The sequence below is a fragment of the Rhea pennata genome, chromosome 1 (genome assembly GCF_028389875.1).
Source record: "Rhea pennata isolate bPtePen1 chromosome 1, bPtePen1.pri, whole genome shotgun sequence".
Lineage (NCBI taxonomy): Eukaryota > Metazoa > Chordata > Aves > Rheiformes > Rheidae > Rhea > Rhea pennata.
The window spans coordinates 57,173,590-57,194,191 of NC_084663.1; the positions used below are offsets into that span (position 1 = coordinate 57,173,590).

At 48.7% G+C, this 20,602-nt stretch overlaps 1 protein-coding gene across 3 annotated transcripts; it reads left to right on the plus strand.

Annotated features, from left to right (window-relative positions):
• The first annotated feature begins 2,889 nt into the window (after positions 1-2,889).
• C1QTNF6 (C1q and TNF related 6) lies at positions 2,890-11,877 on the plus strand. Of its 3 annotated transcripts, none has more exons than XM_062588462.1 (3): positions 2,890-2,948; positions 6,837-7,074; positions 8,701-11,877. In XM_062588462.1, exons 2-3 carry the CDS (start codon positions 6,843-6,845, stop codon positions 9,246-9,248), a joined length of 780 nt encoding a protein of 259 aa, XP_062444446.1. In that variant the 5' UTR covers positions 2,890-2,948; positions 6,837-6,842; the 3' UTR covers positions 9,249-11,877. The 3 variants fall into 3 exon arrangements, with proteins under 3 accessions (XP_062444446.1, XP_062444455.1, XP_062444437.1); XM_062588471.1 differs by lacking the exon at positions 2,890-2,948 and adding an exon at positions 5,819-5,894; XM_062588453.1 differs by lacking the exon at positions 2,890-2,948 and adding an exon at positions 5,895-5,948.
• The last annotated feature ends 8,725 nt before the right edge of the window (positions 11,878-20,602 follow it).

The window sequence follows — 20,602 nt, forward strand, 5'->3', positions numbered from 1 at the left end:
ATTATGTCCCATCACTCTTTCATTTTGAGGTCTTTAATCAGAGCTTCAGCTAAGCTGAGAGGGGGGTTTGCTGAGGGGATGAAAGAACTTGTCCCAAACCAAGTGTCTTCCTGTACTGAGCCACAGGTCGAATCCATTGGGATTAGTAGTGCCAGTACTGACAGCCTTCAGCTCTGCAGCCTCACACTACACTCGACAACAAGCAGGGTGTCTCCGGTTTGCCAGCAGCGTGGCACACCGGGCCCAGCACAACGTGGGGGCAGCCCAGGGCCCTGCAGCCCGGGGACCGGGGAGACGACGTGGAGCCTCGGTGCGCTGCGCTGCTTTTCCTGCAGAGGGGACTCGACACCCACCGAGGCTGCTGCTGCGCCGGGGACGGCGGCCCTGGATCCGCCTCCTGCCGTCCCCGGCACCGAGCAAGCTCCTCCTGCTCCGGAGGCACACGGGAGGGAGCTGGGGGCCGGGAGGCCTCCAGTTGCAAAACCGAAGAGCGTTAGAGCTGGCCATACTGCGGCTAACCCGTGACTAGATGTCACAGACATTTTTTTTCCCCCACCTGGAAATCCCTGGATTTGAGGCATTGCTCTCTCCAGCAGTGAAGGCCCACAAATGCATGGTCCCAATAGTCCTGCCCACCTGGCTGTGCACTGACTGCAGGAACAAGGGGTATTGTCAGGCTTTCATCAGTAGCTTTTCCCCACTCTCTGCCACTACTATCTTCTTGGAAATCCTATGTATTCACCATGCAAGTGTATGGAGCTGGAGAATCCCTGCAGAGCCAGGCTACTATGCTTTCAGAGGCACTATAGCTACCACATGGGCATGATACATATTCAGAAGAGGTTTGTTGTAGTGGGAAGCACTGAGCTCTGCTGCACCAGTATTGAATAGTGCCTGTGCTCTGTGTCTCAAGGCCAGAGTGGTGAACATGCCCACTTGATCATGCTGGATCAAATGCCCAGAGAATGTGGCAGGCCTCTGCTTTGCTGAATGGGTTTAGGATCGGACTCTGGACAGCACTCCAAGTGATGGTGGGACCTTTCTGTTCCAGACCCACAGGTGTCAGAATGGATTCATTACCAGGACCTATCCATCACAGTCCAAGAGTTTCTATGAGCTCTATGAACACTGGTTATCCCTATCTTACTGCAGAATTCTTGTTTATTTGGTGGGAAAGTTCACGGGAACCTCTGAAGAAAATGTTTTTGCCCTAACCACTGTCCACTTTTCATAGCAGCACATGTGAGAGTTGAGATGTCCCAAATAGTGATGTACTGTTGTAAATAGCCCCCTGCTCCCAACACAGGGCATGGGAGTATGTGTGGGAGGGGAACAACACAGGGGCAGAAACTCACAGATCTAAATCAGAGTGGATAGAAGGAGGAGGAAGTATTCAGGTGGAGGGAGGTGTCTAAGGAAAAGGTGTAGAAGGAGAAGGAAATGGGCTTGGCTAGAGGTGATTTTTAAGAGCTAGTTCAAACAGGTTGTAACAACACCTGTTATCTCCCACCAAGCCCAAGTATTGGGCCTAGGTGCTCACAAGGTAATGAAGTCTCACTGATTGCAGTAGGGCTAGCACTTGAAGTCACTTGCCAGAGTCTTGATGGATACTTTTCTCACTGCATGGGGAGGGGGCTCACATGGAAGACTACAAGGTGGTGGTAAGGGGTAGCAGGTAGGAGGCTGAAATGGGGAAAGCTACTTACCAGTGAGGTTTGACAATGGAGAAAGGGGCAGCCTGGATAATGTGCCCTTAGCTGCAGCACATCAACGGACCCAACTTGTCAGCAAGTTTCTGATGTACAATCCAGCTGTGTCTAACAGACATGTGAGATCTCAGACTGACTTGGTGGTGGAGACTACCAGCTAGGTAGGCCCACAGCTAGCTTTGCCCTAGAAGTGAGCATAGATAAACTGCTCTTCCAGCTACTGCTCAGCCACGTGGCATTTGAGCAGTGCATAGTAAAAAATGCAGCAACATTGCCAGGCCCTGATTTCTGAGTAAGAAACTCCAGACCGCAAGGCTTACAGCAGCCTGCAGCAAAAAACATTGCTGGCAGAAGTACCCTTAAACTCTGCGGCAGCCTTCACAGAGCCAGGGGGCTGGATGTTCCTGATTGATCCAGGCCCCACATGGGCAGAAGCTATGAGTGAAATGTAGCCACTCAGCTGGCTCTAAACAGGCTTACAATTTCTCAGAGGTGTACAGAATAGTCTTAACCAGCTCCTTTGGTAATTTTGTACAGTGTAGGCATTTGGGGTATCAGAGATTGGCTGTGACACAACTCTTGTGCATGGCCATGGAGAACACAGACTTGAAAAAATTCTGTTTCTCAACCCCCCTCTGCAATTTGTCCAAAATATAAACCAGAGGGACTCCTGCTGTTACCAGGTAAGTTTGGGGCATCCCAAAATATAGAAACATGAAATTCACTGCCACTTTTCAGCAGCTGAAGCCCTCCTTCCCATTTGCAGATCAGAACACTAAGGAAGAGCAAGCTGATGGAATGCAGTCAAGGTCAGGCAGTAACGGAGATGAGGAGAGCCCAGAGGAATACTGCCTGTTGGTTTCGAGCTCCGGACACTTGACAACTCATGTGCTCTCTCCTTTCAAGGGTAGCAATGGCAGTAGCCAAAATCATGAACTTTGCTTCCAGAAGGAATCAGCTGTTGAGCTGAACAAATCATGATCCGGTGTGGGAAGGGGGGGGGGGGGGGGAAGGAAGGGGGGGAGTAAGAGCCAAGCCTGACACAGGCCAGAGCGTGGGGGAGGTACTCAGAAAGGCCTCCAAGGCAGGATGGAAAAGACAGTAATTACATAACGGCTCTTGGCGAGCATCTGGCTACAGTCAGCTGGGCCCCATGAGCCCTCCCTCCCTGCAGTGCTAACAAGGAGCAGCTGAGGATACACATAACCCAGCGCAGGACCCCTCCGGAGGGGTGTGGAGGTAAGAGGTCTTCTGTTTCCTCTTCCTCTTCCTGCTTGCACTGCTCTTGGAGTTTCAGAACAGAGAGGTGCAAAAAGGGGGAAAGAGAAAGTTGCTCTGATCAAGGACGAGCAGCCAGGAAGGAAAAAGAAGGGGCTATTTCCCTGCCTCTTGATGTGAACAATACCTTTGTTTGGGAGGAAGAGCCTAGGCTTTGCTAGGGGAGGAGCTGTTAAGGGCAAGTATGTGGGTGTTTTGGCATAGATGTGAGTATGTATAGGAGATCAGGGGATCCATATTTGCAGAAGGGGAGCTGTATACACATAGATGGAAGGGGAAGAAACAGCAAGGGAATTTCCTTCCTTCTCTACATGTGGTGGATGGGGGTAATAGGATGCAGGAAGCTACTGGAGGAAACCAGGCTTTAACCTCTTGCTTTGCCCGTGGGGGTGTGGGGGGTACAGGAGAGGGGAGGAAATATAGAAGGAGGAAGTAGCTACTTTTGTTTAGGGATTGCGGGAGTCTGATCTGGCCAGTGCCTTCTTGGGCTGCCTCCAAGGCAGAGTGTGTGTGATCAGGGAGAGTGAAGAGAGCTGAGTACACAAGGTGCCTCCAGGCTTGGGTTATATTAGAAGTGTGGCTGTCACAGGGAAGCTGGACAGCATTCTCTAACTCTGTTGCTGAGCACCTGGCCATACGAGCCAAAGCCTCTCACAAATGCGGCACACTGCAAAATGTTGCTGGTATGGCTCATTCCCTTCAGAGAGCATGGCAATATTACCCTGGCAAAAGTGCCTTTTTGGTATAAACTGCTGCCCAGCTGGAGAATGCCAGAAGAACAAGTCTTCATGTGCTGCATTCCAGAGGAACCCTGTTCAACTTGTATGATACTTTCCGTACAAAGTCTTGCTTGCTCCCCATTCTGGCCTGTGGTCACAGTCAGATGGGAAAAAGGCAAAGGCTCTGGCCATTGAGGTCCTGGGTGACAAATGTTTGCTTGATTGTGAACTCCTCAAGGGCAGGGCAGGAATGAGGACAACTGCCTTCCCTGTAGCCTATTCTACTTCAAAAGATAGGTGTGGCCAGAGATAAGGCACAGAGCTGTGGAAAGTGGGTTCAAAAGAAATGTCATGCTTGGAAATAAGCCATAGTTTCAGAGACAAGAGGCACTGTAATAGCTTTAATGGACAGAGATGAGCTCTGTTGACAGTGTGAGAGTTTCTGAGTTTTCTGCACCCCAAATAACTTACTGTCCAGCAGCAATGGCATTGTCAGCTGATGAAATTCTCACCAGTAGCAGGCAGAAGTAGATAATACAATTGGTCATGAAAACCTGCTTCTGTAGCCTGGCAAGGCTCCTTTAGCAGGAAATGTTGCCCTAACCTTTCCCCTTTTTCCTTCTCAAATTCCCAACAGGGAAACTGAGGCACAGGGCAGACATGTGAGGCTTGTTTTGGGCCTCACTGTGTGTCCGTGCTGGAGTTCTGCTGGGAACTCACAAGTGCTGCAGTGAATTTCATGGGCCTCCCCCAGCCTCAGCTGGGAGGCATGTTCACTCCATGTTCATTGAACTGCAAGCTGACAGGCAGCCTGAGAATATCTCCAGGCCTCCCAACCCCCATTCCTCCCTTCCCCTAGCTTGCAGCACATATTTTCCCAGACTTTTCTGCTCATTTCTCCAGCAGTGCTGAGGTTCTGCCAAGCGCCAACCACTCTGGGAAGCAGGGCCTCCCATTCCCAAACCAAACAACTGGGAGAAGGAGAAAAAAAAATGCAAGTGCACATACACATGCAGAAGATCCTTTTCCGCTCAGAAATCTACCAGCCTTCTCTAGCCTCCCTCTGAAAATACTGGAGACACAGTGCTGACTTCACTTCTGGCTTCTGCAGACGAGAGCTATTGCTAGCCCATCCTTCCTTCTGCCTCCTGAAGACACATGTGTACCCCTACAGGGTATAGATTCCCAAATCAGGTTTTGCTGCAGCATGAGGTCCCCCAAACCCTCTTTCCAATTGATTTTGCAGAGTGAAGAATGTCCCCTGCTTCCCCTTACCCTGCTCCTCCTCACAAAATGCCATTCATTCCCAGATTTCAAAACTACTATATAGCCCTGGCCCTGATGGCATGAGTAGATTGGCCTGGCACTAGACTGGTGATAAAGACTATGGCCATGGTTTGCTCCAGAGCCCCAGCTTTGCTGGGAGACAGCTCCCTGTAGCAAGGCTGAGCTCCAAGCCAGGCACACTCCTCCAAAATGAACTGCTCAGCCAGCGAGGTGACTGGAAGTGGAAAAATGCCAAAGTGCAAAGGATTGAGGCTCTGCCCAGACTGAGAGGATGACCAGAAACGGGAAAAGCTGATGTGTCTCCCAGTTGGCAGGAAACCCTGCTAAAAGTGTCATGGCTGGGGATAAAAAGCATGGAGACATGCAAAAGAAATAATGCAGAAGGGAAAGAAAGATGAAAAAAATTAGGGACAGAACACAGGAAGCCAAGTGAGGGGCTAATACACAGGACAAGGAGCTAACACATGGAAGGGTCTAGGAGTGAGGCTAGAGTCCCGGATCATCACACTTGAAAGAAATGCTCTCCCTTGCCACTCTGGACCCCACTTTACCCATTCTGAGATGTTCAGTCTGAGGTACTACCATGCTGCCTGCCTGCCCCTTGCACAGAGTGCAGTCTGCTCTGCCTGCATTTTGCTGCTCAGGGCTAGTCTAGGAAGGAAAAAGGAAGATGAAATTTATATAGAAGAGAGGAACTCCCTAGGAAAGAGTTAAAAAGCGCTGAAACCCAAGCCGTTTTCAATGGAGAGCGCCCAAAGCCAAGGAGGGGAAGGGAGGGAGAGGAGAAGGGAAGGAGTAGGTCCAAGCTGAGCTTGTGCACCCAGCCAACACTCAGCAGTGCATGTGCCAACAGCCAGCTCTCTTAAAGCCATGGGCCTGGGGACCGGCTTTGTAGGCGGAGGTGAGCCAGTGAGCAGGGGCTGGGGAGCATACTGGGGAGCCCTCAGCCTCCAGGGTGAGCTGCCACGCTGCACTGGGGTGCAGGCAGAGGGAAGGAGGGTGGAGGCTTGGGGGGGGGGGCCCGGAGGCTTGGGGGGGTGCCTCTGGGCTTGTTTGCATGTCTGTCTCTTGTACACATACTTCTCTGCAGCTAGCCTGCTCTGCTCTCAGCTTCCTTCTCCCTCCACAATAGAGCAGCTGCCCTCTAGTCTTCCTCCAAAGGCCTGGCATCACCTGCTGATCAACAGTTCCTTTTGGGGAAGGTGCTGGGGGTTGGCTCTCCTCCTACGACAGAAAAAGAGGAAAATGACCCTAGGTGTGGGAACTGAAGCATGGAGACAGAAGTGATTTGGTTGTGGGGAAAGGAGGAGGTTGATTTAGGTTCCTAGCCCTTAGCTGAAGGGGCCTCTCTGCAGAGAAGTGTAGGTCAGACCCGAGTTGGGAGGATTGAGTTAACTCCCATAAAGAGTTGATACAGAGTGATTAGAGGTCTGGAGAAGTTTTTCACAGTCCTCCCCACAGATTCAGCAACTATCAGAGCATGCTTTTGCTAAAAGAGGCTATATGGTTTGCCATCTCTCCTTTTGTCTCAGCCTGGGGACGGAATCTCGACGTGGCTCCAGTGGTCTGTCTGGTGGCTTTGAGAATCAAGCCTTCCTCAAGGGTCAATACCTAGTCTCCATTGGTCTGACTGAAGGGTGTGGGACATCCTCTTGAGCTGTGCGGTTTCCACTCAGATTGCAGCCTTGAAACTCCAGGGAAATCAAGCACACAACTCCCTCCACAAGACAATGCCATTTTCATCCCACTGCTGGCTCCAGCCACCGAGATCTGTTGTTCCTTGCTACTGTCTCCTGTGTTCTCTCCTAATGTCTCATTCTGGTACTTCCTCATATTTTCCCAGGTGACCATGGAAATTATTTGCCTGCACACATCCCTGGTCTTCCTTGTCCTCCCTCTCATTGTGCTTGGGGCACCCACTGATGAACCCAACCTCACAGAACCACCCCCTGGTGCTTGCAGGCGCTGTTGTGACCCGCTGGACTCCTCCACAGATGCCCCACCACTCTCTCCCAGTCACCACCACTTGCCCTACCCAGTGCCGGAGGTCCGTCCATATATCAACATCACCATACTGAAAGGTAAGTGCCAAGCTTAGCCCCAGGGTACTGAGTCCTGCTTAGGGATCAGTTGCACTGTGTTGGAGGTAACAGCTGGGTTGCTGGCAACCTTGTTAACCTGACCGACTGCCAGATGCCATCAGGAAGGGTATGTGCCAACACACACTTTGCTGAGAGCCCAGATGTTTTGTCCTGAGACCAACAGTAGCCTGAGGGAGGAAATGAGTGCATATCTTTGCTGTGTCTCAGGAAGCTGCTTGCTGCCAGCTCTTCCTCCCTGCTAGCAGAGGAGTGACAATGGCAGCCTCTTGCCAGGCTGACAGGCCTCTTTCCTTGCCTCAGACTTCTAGAGTGTCTTGTACTGCCTGAGGGAAGGATCAGCCTCTATCCAGCTGCAAAGTATGCAGGCTTGGAGGGAAGACAGTGGTGCCAGGCATGGCTATAGGCGAGCCTTCTCTGGTTCCATGGGTCATGTGCATCTAGGGGAGGGAGGAGGGCAAGAAGGGACAGCAGATATTTGGATGTACCTTCAAGCTAACTGGCAGTGATGCTCAGCTTGTTCCACACTGCTGTGGCTAGTGTGGCTTAAGGGGAAATGCTCCCTATTTTAGATCAGCTCCTTTAAAGTCCCCCCCTTTCAGCCTTTGCTGTGGGCAAAAGTCTTTTCCCAGTTGGATCCCACTCCGCTCACTCACTGTTGTTCTGTGGTTCCTCGGGACTGGCTGGGCAAATGTTCTCCCTTTCTCACCCCATCCTGGAAATAGCTGCAATTTTTCAAAGCTCAGAAGTGCATTCAAGGGCAGATAGAGGCCTGGACAAGGGTGAGGTGTTGCAGGAAAAATGTGCACCAGCAATTTTGCAATGCTGCACAAGGGAAGGAGGGGAGAACGGGAACAAAGTACAAATTTGGGATGCTGGCACTTGTGCTGGAGGCTCTTCAAACCCCTGTCTCCTTTCCACACATAAAATACATTCTTGTGCTGTTCTCTGTCTGTATTGATGCCTGCCCAAAGTATAGATGCAATGCACCAATCCCAAGGTAGGATTGTGGTATTACATATACAGGAGGACCAAATGATGCTGTGTTTTTGTCACAGTATCAATCTTTTAACCTGTACTTCACCGTCTGTCAAGTCCAGCTTGAATGTTCTCCCTCTGACCTAACACCCTGTCACTCTCTAATTATACTCTCGCATAGACATCAGTGTTTCTCCCTCTTCCCCAGCCTACAATAAGAACTGTGTTTCCACTAAGTGGGTAACTGTGTCATGGGAGAGGTGTGTTGGGCGTCAGGGATTGAGGTGAGCATAAGAGAATGTGGAGAAGGAGGAAGAGGCCAAGAGCCCCAGCAGTGCTTTGCACTGTGGGCTTCTTGAGGTGGAATTCCATAGGGAGAGGTCCTAGTGCCTCCAACAACATCATATCATGTTCTTAGCAAGAGGTTAGCAAGAAAAGAGACCCTAATCATACCCAGAGCTCTGCCGGCTCTTTTCCCATAAGGCACAATGATGCTGTGACTCGAGAGCATTCCTTCTGCTGGCATTGGCCCATCCTCAAGCAATTCTGTCTCTTTGTTGTGCTGTCTCTCTGCCACTTCTGCTTCTCCCGCTGGTATTACATGGGGGATGTATCTGCTTTCTCTTGTAGGAGACAAAGGAGACCGGGGAGAGCCTGGAATGCCAGGGAAATGGGGCAAAGAAGGGCCACGAGGTGAGCGGGGTGCCCAGGGCCAGAAAGGCAGTAAAGGACAGATGGGTACAGCAGGGGACCCCTGCAAGCATCAGTATGCTGCATTCTCCGTGGGTCGCAAGAAAGCATTGCATAGCAGCGAAGGCTACCAGGTCTTGATCTTCGACACAGTCTTCGTCAACCTCTACAGGCACTTTGACATGTTCAATGGCAAGTTCTACTGCTACGTAGGAGGCCTTTACTACTTCAGCCTCAATGTCCACACCTGGAACTTCAAGGAGACCTATATGCATATCATGCACAATGAAGAAGAGGCAGTCATCTTGTATGCTCAACCCAGTGACCGCAGTATCATGCAGAGCCAGAGCCTCATGCTGGAGCTGCAGGAAAACGATGAGGTCTGGGTGAGGCTCTACAAGCGGGAGCGGGAGAATGCCATTTACAGTGATGATGTTGATGTATACATCACCTTCAGTGGATACCTGGTCAAGCCTAGCCTTGACTAACTGCCCCTCCTGCCCCCGGGCTTTTTTGGGCTTTTTCTTCTTCCCCTCTCTCTCTCTCTACTGCCCGTAGCTACTGCAAACCACTTGGAAATGGGCCTGTCAAGTCTCAGGCATCGAGCGTGAGACCTGCCACACTGGCTCCCACCTCATGCTCTCTCCTCTCTTGCGGACAGGCCTGTATCGGTGCATTACAGCACAACACTGCTATCTCTTACCCCCTCACCCCATTACCCGAACTTGTTTTACTGGCTTGTTCTATGTGCAAGCTGTATCTGGCACATGGGTCCTGGGGCAGGAGGGACGCTAAAATGCTCCCTCCTTGGGATTTCATGCTAAAATACTCCCTCCTTGGGATTTCATGCACAAAGTACTCCTATGGAAAGAGCACTGCCTAGGTGCATCCTGGCTTCTCTCTGTCCTGACTGGACATGCCAGTTTTGCAGCCTGCAACCTGACTCTATTGTCAAGTCTCTTGCCTGTAGACTGGAGAATAGACTGGAGTCTGCTGCCCCCCCTACACCATGAGGAAAATGTAGGACCAGTGAGAGATGATACTGTCTTTCCAAATAGGGGACAGCTGGCCTTCCAAAGTATGTTATTGACTTGCCTTAGGCACTATTTTGCGTTACAGAGCCCTCAGGTTACAGACCAGACTTCTGGCCTTACAGCCAACCTAGGCCCTTCCCCAGCCTAGGCTGGCAGTAAGGTCTAGGCTTGGTGCAATAGTCTTCTGCTGTGTTAGCTCTAGCTTTTCAAAGAGAGAATTGGACAGACCCTCAGTCAGACCCTACAGAGGCATCTTCTCACTAAATCATTAGACTCCACCACTTTATCCATCCCCACTAGGGATCATAAGCACAGAATGAGAGAGAGAGAACCCTTGCAAACTTCCCTAGAGTGCTATTCAGTTTAATTTTCCCAGCTTGGGGAAGGCAACCCTGTCCAGTATGGGACAGCCTTTTCATAAGTACAGATGATGGACCTGATTCTTCTGTCTTCTTTGGCAGAAGTGCATCCATGCTATTCCAATGATGCCAGCAATTATCTCTAATACTTGTGGATCTGAGGGGAGAGTCGGGGCAGGACCACGGCCCCTGTACACCATCACATCAATCCTCCTGAAGGTAGTTCTTCCACATCACTATGGAGGGACATCTGTTTCAGGACCTATTGCAGTTAAACCACATTTTTCAAACCTGGATAGGTTGACGCCTCTTTGCCTCTGTGAGGGAAAAGAAGTAGGGGCAAAATGGTGGCATGAAAGAGGTGAGACTTTGGGACCTTGCCCCAGGATTATAAACATCCCTGTCACGTGTTCTATGCCCTTTTCTGGCAACCTCATCAGAATAACTGGGAAAAGCATGTAACTAAAACAAATCCTCGCTCTTCTCAGGTTAGAGAGGTGGTAAGAATGGATGCCGGTAGTAGGATTTTCTAGCACAGATCTCACTCTGCTTTCACTCACATCCCTTTGGAGTTGCTACAGTCTTGGAGGGAAGCAGATGATGCTGACTCAGCACTTTGGGAAACCTACTTCCATGTGTTCTGATACTGCTGTGAACAGCAGTGCTAAGGGTTGGCTCTTTTTTGAGTCTCAGGACAGGACAAGCAGGAGAAATTGTATTTCTCCTCTGCCCATAACTAATAATGAAGTCTTCTGACTTAACTAGCTCCTGTGGTCTCATGATTAGCCATGGTCTCTGCCTATAGTACCTGGGACTACCAGAGCTCTCCCATCAGAGATATACATTAGATTATTGTATAGGATCCTGTCAGGTACACTCTGCCCAGGATCGCAAAGGCACAGAACATTAAGCTAAACACTAAAAATGAGCTTGAGAGAATTGCAGGCCATTTACTCTCTTGTGCTGGTTACTTATCCTGCCTGTTTTGCTAAGGAAGTTGTACAGACTGGAATGAGTTTCAGACTCTGTGTCCCTGGCCCTCATCACCATTCTTACTTACACTGTGGTTATAAAAACAAGGTTCAGCTGAGGCAAAGCTGGGTCTTCCCTGGTGAACCATGTGGTGATGGGATCATAGGAACAGAAGGATACTGAGTTTCTTCCTCTCCATTGGCAGGCTGGTATATAGAATTGCTCAGAGACAAATTTCAGGCAGTAGAGAGGAAGCAGCATGCTGGAGGTGGTATTTAGGACCAAATCCCTTTTTCTCTTCCTGAGCTGCAGGCTGCAAATCCAGATATTATGAATTTACCGTGTGCAGTGCCCCTCCGTCTCCCTGAACAGAGGTAAGCCTTTCTAACACTGAATTATCTCCAGACCTGAACTTCTCTGTTCCTCCTTTCTCATTTGTTTTTTGAGTGCCAGTGACAGGTTTGTTGCTCATGTGCTGCCCATGAGCCAGATGGTGTCTGACGTGCATGAGAGAGGATGGCAGGCTGACCAAAGGATATATTTAACAGGCTTCTTGGTGCTAAACAAAATGGCAATCCCTTGGTGCTAAATCATATTTCAAGTGTCTTGGGTGCTTCCTGGAAGGCGTAGTAGGCTGAGTTGTGATGTACTGTGGAATTAATGGTGCTTTATGTGACAAAACCAAACAAAAATCCAAGAACTTTTGTATATATATATTTTTTTTCAGTGTTATTAAACTTTTCTCCCTGGTTGTTTTGCATTTGATTTGCACTTTTCCCTCCTTCCTTCTGGGAAGACTTTAAGCAAATTGAGGGAAGGTTTCTTTGGAAATTACCAAAATAAGACGGAGATAGAATACACTGTAGGATTTCATTCAGGAAGGCTGGGCTGAGGTTGGACACTTTTTGAGAGGGACCAGATCCTTTATCTTATGAAAATTTTGGAACACCTTTCTACTGTGTGCTTAGTAAACATGATAAGAATGAGTTTTCCCTGTGATGTTTCTATTTTCTCTGTCAAGTGGTAAAGCCAGGAAGTGTAGACTTAAGAGGGAAATTGTTAACTAGATACTTGTACTTGGAAACAATAGGGCGGGTAGTAGTTCAAGAGTTAAACTAGACACACTCTCTGGAAGACTTCTGTGTGATGGGAATGGCTTGAGGTTTAGGTCAGAGGTGGAAGAACAAGTGATAATTGCACATAAATTCGGGGAGAATGGGAAGACTTGATGGTCAGTGGGGAGTGGAGACTTGGAGGTTTGGGTGATAGATACAAGGGAGGTAAGGTCATGAGGACAAGCAGGAGGCCCACTGGAGGTCTCAGTGCAGAACAAAAAGATAAATGGGATTTCTCACAAAGTCTTTAGGAGTTTGCACTGTGTGGACCAGCACTCCTGTTGAAGTGGAGGAGTGGACAAGAAAGCAAGGGAACATGCCCATACAGGACCTTCTCTTCTGAGTCTTATTTATCTTCAAACATCTCCTGTGGTTTGATGTGTGCCAGATGCTTGTTTGCCAAGGGGTGGAAAGCATAAGCACATTGTCTCCACATCTTCATAGGCCTCTTTGGTCCTGTATCAGGCCCAGAGCTAGGGATATATGTAGCCTTCAGTACATAAATTCCTGAATGTGTGACAATCCAGCAGTCTGAGCCCAGCGTTCTGTTGTTTTTTTTTATTCTCTCCTAAGCAAATAAATAGAAATATATCCTCAAGAAGTGCAGGGATTGTGCCTGTGCATGTTCCTGGCCCATTGGTATGTGATGCTAGTAGATTGGAGGTGCTTTTGTCACAATTACAGAAGATGAAAAACAAGGAAGGGGTGGCATGTGTACCTTCTAGAAAAGTTTTCTGTGATTCAGACCTGCAGCCTGCCCTCTTGAAGGGGAAAGTGCCACCAGAAGAGGCTGTTCAGACAAATTCCTTGAGGCTAAGATGCATACAACCCTGGAAGGGGTCTGTAGCATGTGCCATCCATCACACCATGGAAGCTGACAGGTGAGTCACCATGGGCAAGGTTCAGCTCAGGCAAGGTGGGCCTGCAGCACTGTTGAAGGAATGGCCCAGGTCTGAACGGGGTCAGGCTAGCCCTAATGACCAACCAGCAGATGCAGATGTGTCTCACAGGCCATGAGGCCTCCAGTCACCTCACTCACTCTGACACTGGGGCCTTATCCATGCCACAGTGGCCACTCCATGATATATGGACCTGGAGCATGGGTGCCATGCCTGTTGCACTGGCCAAAGACCTGACCCTTCATGGAGCTTGCACAAGAAGCATGCCCTGGGGTGAGCAGCACTGCCAAGCAGTGATAGCACTAACCTTGGGTCATGCCTCTCTTTTCCCTGAACAACCAATCCAAGCCCTGCTGCAAAGGGCACTGAGGGCTTGTATGCTCAACGCATCTGCTGAGGGGTTGGCCCTTTAACTGGCTTTCTGCGGGTTTGTGGTCTTGCAGGTATGAAGGGGGAGGGAGTGGGAGAGAGGAGGTAAAGGGCAGGATATTGTGCTGTCTCTGGCGAAGGAAATGCATGTCAGGCCCAGCTCAGGAGAATTGAAGGCTCTCCAATAGCTCCTCATCCCATGACAGCTGTTGGAAAGAAGAAGAAAGAAAGGCAGGGAGAAAAGGGATATAAAAGGCCCTAAGGAAAGGTGCAGGGTTAGCACCAGGGAAGGGGACCTAGAAGGAGACCCTAAGTACTCATGCAGATGTAGGTGCATATGCAAGTACCCAAACTGCTAGGGAGGGCAGGGGTCCAGGGTGGCAGGAACTGGTTCTGCATCTCCTCTAGTCCTGGCCAGACTTTGCCATAGATGGAGCAGTTGTGGGAGAAGGCTCAAGTGGCCCCTTGAGCCTCACCTCAACTTTTAGCCATGTGTGGGGTCTGCCCCATGTCAGGGGATTCTGTGCTAGGAGTACTGTTTCAGAGGCCACCATTCCGGGATGTAGTGGATTTCCCCCTTTCCAACTTGCTCTCTGTCCTTCCCTTCCGCATAATTCAGACAGCCTGCTTCACTTAACCCTCTGCCTTGTTGGTATCCCAGAGTCAGAGGTAGAGAGGGGGCAATACAGCACCGCTCAGCAATGCTCAGCGCTGCAAGTAGAGCCCCAAACAGCGTATCATAGTCAGAGACCATCAGTAGGTTAAAGTTGTCCTAGCGCCTCTCCTTCTGATATTCCTTTTTCTACTGCCATGTGGGAGCCAATGCTGGGCCCAAAGGGCTGGTTGCAGACCGTGTCCATGGCTGCATGGAGGATGGGGCATGGCTACATTACTGAAGGTAATCCTTCCACCATCTCACACGAGGCTTTGAGTATGGCATGGCCTTCCTTTGACCACAGTAAGAAAGGGAACGTTTACTGGGCCATGCCAGGTTTCAGAGGCCAGCTCAGAGCAGTGCTCTGCTATCTCACCCACACATCTCTAAACACATACGTACCAAACCCGTATGGACATCTCTCGCCTTCCTGCCAACGGAAACAGTTGCCCTTTGCAAGGCTGGCTCTCTCTGAAGGTGCTGTCAGGAGGTGGGTAGAAGGGGGCTAAGGCAGCAGTCTTCCTCTATACAAGCACAGTTCCTTTGCATCATGACCTTCCTTCCCACTCCCACAACCCCTCTGTGATCTCTCTCCCCTCAATTACACCACAGTGAATGCCAGAACAGAAGATTCAAGTTAAACGCTTCTGACACCTTCTCAACCCACAGGCCAGTCCTATCTCACGTATGTGTCACTAACTCACAAATGACCAGGGAGTTATTGTAGAATCTCACATCTTTCCAAGTCTCTGCTTGCAGCTACTAAAATGAGAGTGAGCAGAGAAACTAAGGAGTATGGGACTCCTCATGTACCCTGGGAAGGCTGCAAATCCAGTTTTGGGTGAGCAGGAGCTGTGGGGCTGTGTTGGCACTTGATTTTCTTTAATCCACTTGCATCTGTGCCTTCAGGAAATGCGGCTGACGTGCATCAACCTAAAATTGCTGAAGACCCTTGACTGTAAGGGAGTGCAGACAATGCAAATTTCGGTGGGCCTCTGAGCTGGGAGATGTGCCTGAGCCCCACTGGTTGCCTCTGAGGTCAGTGGCAATGCCTGAAAGAAGATGGGAAAGGGAATGCCCCAGCAAGATGAAAGAGGACAATAGGTCTACCTCACTGACACCTATCCTGCAGGCATTATTTTCATTGTTTGGGTTCCCTGCTCTGAAGTCCGGCCTGATGCTTGCAATACCAATGTCCTCATGCAAGGCTAAGGAAAAGTACCTCCAAAGCAACAGCACAGGAACTTTCTGTTGCTCAGTCCTTTTCTACCCTCCTTTACATAAGGCCCCATGGTGATGGGAGACCAAATTGACAGCAGAGGAGACTTCTTTGCAGAGGATGCACGTTTCATCGGGTGCCTAGCACTCACTGCATTCTCCTGTTTGACACACACTCACATTTCTAGGCTTATTGCATTCTCTCATTTGCCCATTTTTTCCATCTGTCCTTGATTCTGCCCCTGAAATAGTGGAATAGAACAGCTTACTAGAAAGGACTTGTCAAGCAACCAAGTCCTGTTCCCGCAGCCATAGGCAGCAGTTCAGTAGATCTTTTGGTCCAAGGGCCTACAGATTTGCCATTCCACACATACTCCAAAATATCTCCCAAATCCTCACTTCACACTGGCTCCCACTTCTTTCTCCATGTGGTAGTTCAGCAGCATTGTTTGACTCTTAGAAGACTTGTGCAGGTTGTTTTAGCTGTATCACATTTCAAGCTTGGTCCTGCAAGAGTTTGCAATGCTTTTAGGGTTTTGAATTTTTCACGATATTTCAGAGTCTGAGGCAATCCCCTGTGCCCATGAGAAACTTTCTCCTCTTCCTCTGCCAATAACCCTGCCAGTTGCAGAGGCAGAATAGCTATGCCTTCACTGCAACAAGTAGGCCAGACGGGGACAGTGGTGTGTTGGGTCAGCAAATGATTTTCTTGTCCTGCAAGATGGCAACCTGACTTCTGGGGAAATGAAGAGCATTGCCTTCTGCTTTCTGCAGGGCTTGTTTTCCACCCTCCCTCCTTTAAACTCCAGTGCCAGCTCTAATCACCATTGCAAATCACTATGCAGAAAGGTCCCTCAGTGCAAAGTGCAGGGGAAACAGTGGGAGGGTCAGGTGAGGACTGAGAAGGGCAAGAGGAAAAGGTCAATGACACAAGCCCAGAGCGATGGTTCTCTTCAGCTGAACTGCTCTGCTGTTTGTCCGTGCTGTGCTATTTTTTCTCAGCAGTAATTCACACATCTGGGGACCACAGCTCCTTCCACCGCCCACGCTCTTCCTCCCCCCTCACAAGGGGCTGAGGTGGGGGAAGGAGGGAGAGCTACTGCACCAGGCTGCCAGCATCATTTCCAAGGCCAGGGGAAAAAATAAAAGGCCTGAGCCTTCTCCTACAACTGTCCCATTTATGGCAAATTACCACTGGGTGCTGTGCACTTCTGATGAAGAACCTGCTGCCTGCAAAGGAGATGGCACGGGGAGAATGAAAGGGAATCCTTTCTCTTGTCATGCAGGGAAGATCAGCACTTGGTAAATGCGTTGACACCATTGTCCTCAAAGCATAAAAGCAACAGTGCAAGTTCCCCTTAGAATTACGCTATCACCTCAGCAGACCACAGCTAAGGGAATGGACCTTGGTGCCTCTGGATGTGTGTCATCCTTGGCCTGTTTCCAGGATAAACATTCAAGTGGAGCCAAATGCTTGATCAACCTTAGTGTTTCCCCACTCAGCTGTGTCACTGTGTATGTGTACACAGGTGCAGAAAGAGGACTTTTCCCCAAACCTTTCCCCCATCCTCTTGCCAACTGTGCGGCACTGTTCCCTGACTAAAACAGTCCTCTAGCCCAGTGCTGGCACTGAAGGCTATAGTTGCATTTCTGAGTTTCAGGGAGAGGGATAACTTCCTCAGTGCTCTGACCTTTTCTGATTTTTTCTGAGGAGATGCTGGACCAACAGGATATGATAACATTTTAGAAGACCTTTCCCTCCTGTCCACACACGTCATTCTCAGGAATCAAAAGAGGAAGCAAGTGATACACTGGTCTGGTCTTTCTCACAAGGACTCAAGTCTCATCTCCTCTAAGGCTTCCACATCCCAGTTACCAAATATGGGCACAGCCAATGGGGCAAATGTGATGAGATCTGGCTTAGTCTTTGTGTTTATAGCAAGGGACCTGAAATGTCATACATGCCAAAGGCTCTGTGTCTTGTCTCTCAAGGAGCACCTTCAAGCTCTTCAATGGCCAAAGTGAGGAAAAAAGTCTTTTCCACATGTGTTCCTTTTTTTCTCCAAGTGATGGTCATGCAGTGTTCACAAAGATCAGGTTCATAGTCTCCAGTAACAAGCAACCCTTCCTACTTCACCCCACCCCCAATCAGTGATCACCTCATCAACTATTTACAGCTATATTCAGAAACCTTGTCAAGCTGCAGAGTCGCTTGGTGGTTCACCTCACAGAAGGACTCCCTGGGAGGAAAAGTCTTCAGTGGGCAGGCATGGAGTTGAAACCCTGGTAGAGTTAGGTTATCAAAAAGGATATGGAGCCCCTTGTGCTAATCTATTTCACAAGGCTGTACGTCCTTTAGGGGTATGAACTGTCCTCAAGTCCTTGGGAGGAGCATACTTCCCAAGTATAGCGCTGTGGGAAATAGGCAGCTGCCTCCAAACAAGTAATTTCTGTTCAGGTGTTTTAATACATAGTCACAAATCAGTAACCTTCAAAGGGCTTAAATAAGGGGGTGGGGGAATTGCCTTTGGACAAACATGACATCATCAAACATTTAAAATAGAATCATCAATATAATTAGCTTTCTTTCTAAAACTCAGACATAAAGATGAAGAGAAGGGAGAAAGAGCAAGGAATGTTCTGAGCAGAATAGAGGTCACTGGTGCTGAACAGCCAGTCAGCCAGTTGAACACTTGCTGATTACCTTACTGGGATGCATATTTGGTATGATACTGGTCTTTGAATCCAATACTGGCCTTCCTGTAGGTTGACTCACTTGCACAAATACCTACTCTTCAGTACAGGCCTGGGAGCAAGTTCACAAGGCATTCTGGCCATGTTTTCTCAGTATTCAAGGTCAGAGGAATCCTAAGGGACCTGTGTGGGCAAGTTTTAACAATGAGAGTATTTAATTTAATTTATAAACATAATATAAATGTAACATTTAACAGGAATAATTGATTTAATAATGCCCCTCCCAGTAGACACCCATGTGTGATGCAGTATCTGGTCCCCGGTCTGTGAATTCTGGTTCCTGAAGATGGGAAGATGTCCTTTATACTCCTTTTTCTGCTGTCAGAATTGAGATGCAGAGAGGATGTAAGAGTTGTATAAATATGTTGATTGTCCTGTGGGTACACCACCTTCTTTCCAGTTCACGCTGATGAATTTTCCACTGCAGGTGTGCCAGCTAAGACTATCTGCATACGCAGATACCACAGTTCAGCTGACAAAGATCACTTGTCACATCACCCTGCCTCAAACACATGCTCTGCCTCACACGCTATGTTCATGTGCTCAGACAAGTGCATAGGTACTTGGCCTCAGGCTGCTGAGTCAAAGAGTACTGATGGACACAGAGGACCAGGCCCAGGGTGAGAATGTATGTCTTTGATGAGTAGCTCTAGGAAGTGATGAGTGGTCCAGGTGGCACTGCAGATGATGTTTATGCCAATGTGATAGCTGTGCCTGCTCTCAGAAATCCACAAACACATCAGGAAGGCAGACATCCACATCTAGGAGGTCCGTTAAACCTTGACTTCACTGCTTGGGCTCTCGCCCTTCAGATCAAAGTCCTCACATTCTGTCTAGTGCTATGCAAACATAATGAGGAGCCGGGACTCGGGTTCCAAGTGGGAGTGTCTCATGAGTGTTCTGTGGTCATGTTTATGCTCATGACTTCATAGCTTGTGTTCACAGCCAGGCAGGCTAAGAGTGAAACTGCTTGAAAGGAGCATACTTCCCCTCCCACCCTTGTTTCCCCACTTCTCTGGGCCTGTGAGCACCACCAGCAGGGAGTGAAAGTGAACACCTCCTCCATCCCCTCCTACCCGTGGCCTCAGACTTGCCACAGGTGAGAGTTCCTTCAAATGCCTCAGCTTCCTACTACTTTCATCCATGTTCTACCATAGCCTGCAGGGCTAGGGAATTCCTACTTTTGAACATTCTGTATATCTCTGTATATATTTGATGTTTTCTGCTTTTATCAGGCAGATCTGTCAGGAGACTCACTGTGGGAGAGAAGTTGGAAGGGAAGAAACACTGGAATATGATCTGCTGTGATTTGTACTCACAAAGCTTGCTAGTGAGTTTGCGTGTCTTAGTTGCCATTATAAGGACAGGAAAGTAATCACAAGGATATCCTGCATGTATCACTGACCATGGTTTGGCTTGGCTGTTTAAGTTATGAATGGCTCCATTCCTAACATATCAGAGGTAAAGGAGATTTAAAAGTGTCAAATTTTCAGTAGCATGAGGTTCTGGGCAATCAAGTCTAAAAGTCATGTCTTAGAAGAAAGCAAGTATATTGGTCTGAATCATCTGGGACCTGGACACAGCTATGGTATTGTGAATGTGTAAGGAGCTTATTACATGCAGTTGTTTTACTGTCCTTTCAACCTAGTTTCCTATAGAAAATAGATTTATACTGAGGCAGTCTGTCTCAGCGCGTGGGTTTTTGGCTGGCAGTCAGACTGTGGCTCCTCCTCCCCTTAGTTTTGGAAAAGTCAGCCAATCCTAGTCACACTTGACAAAAAGATACATCCCTTACTACTATTAAGAAAAGGTAGCTGGAAAAAGAAGGCTGGAAGAAGGAAAGGTGGCTCTCTGTTAGGACCATCACTGTGACATTGATCCTTACTAGAAAACAGAAAATCTGCATAGGAATCTGTCATGGAGACACATATCTACAAGAAACCAACCTTCAGTGAACTACTGGCCAGACAAATCCTCATTTTCAACAGTAGCAGCAGCTCATCTTCACTAAGAACTAACCGCATGTTAAGTTTTACTCTTCCACTATTTCAGCTGCCTCAGTGCAAAACAAATTTCATCTAATTATTATATATTAAAGAAGAAGAATAAAAAAAAGGAATTGGTGGGCTTCTGTGGTCTTGATAAGCTGAACAATAAATGGATGCTTTGTGCTCTTACTTCCCAAAGTGATCCCTGGCCTGAAGGAAGGTGCAGGTGTCTCAGTCTGAATGACAAACAGGAAAGATGGTGGTTAATGTAAACCCTCCATTGCAGCTGTAGAGCTGATGAAACCAAGAAGTTACTCACAAAGTACTTCGTGGCTTCAGCCAAGGACTTCTGCAGCAGAGTAAGCTGCGCTGATTTTAAAAGTCTCTGGAAAAGGTGGACTGCATCTTGCTAATATATACTGGGAACCCCTTGTGCCTGAACTTGGTGTAGGAAGGCTCTCAAAGCCAGGAATAGGTTT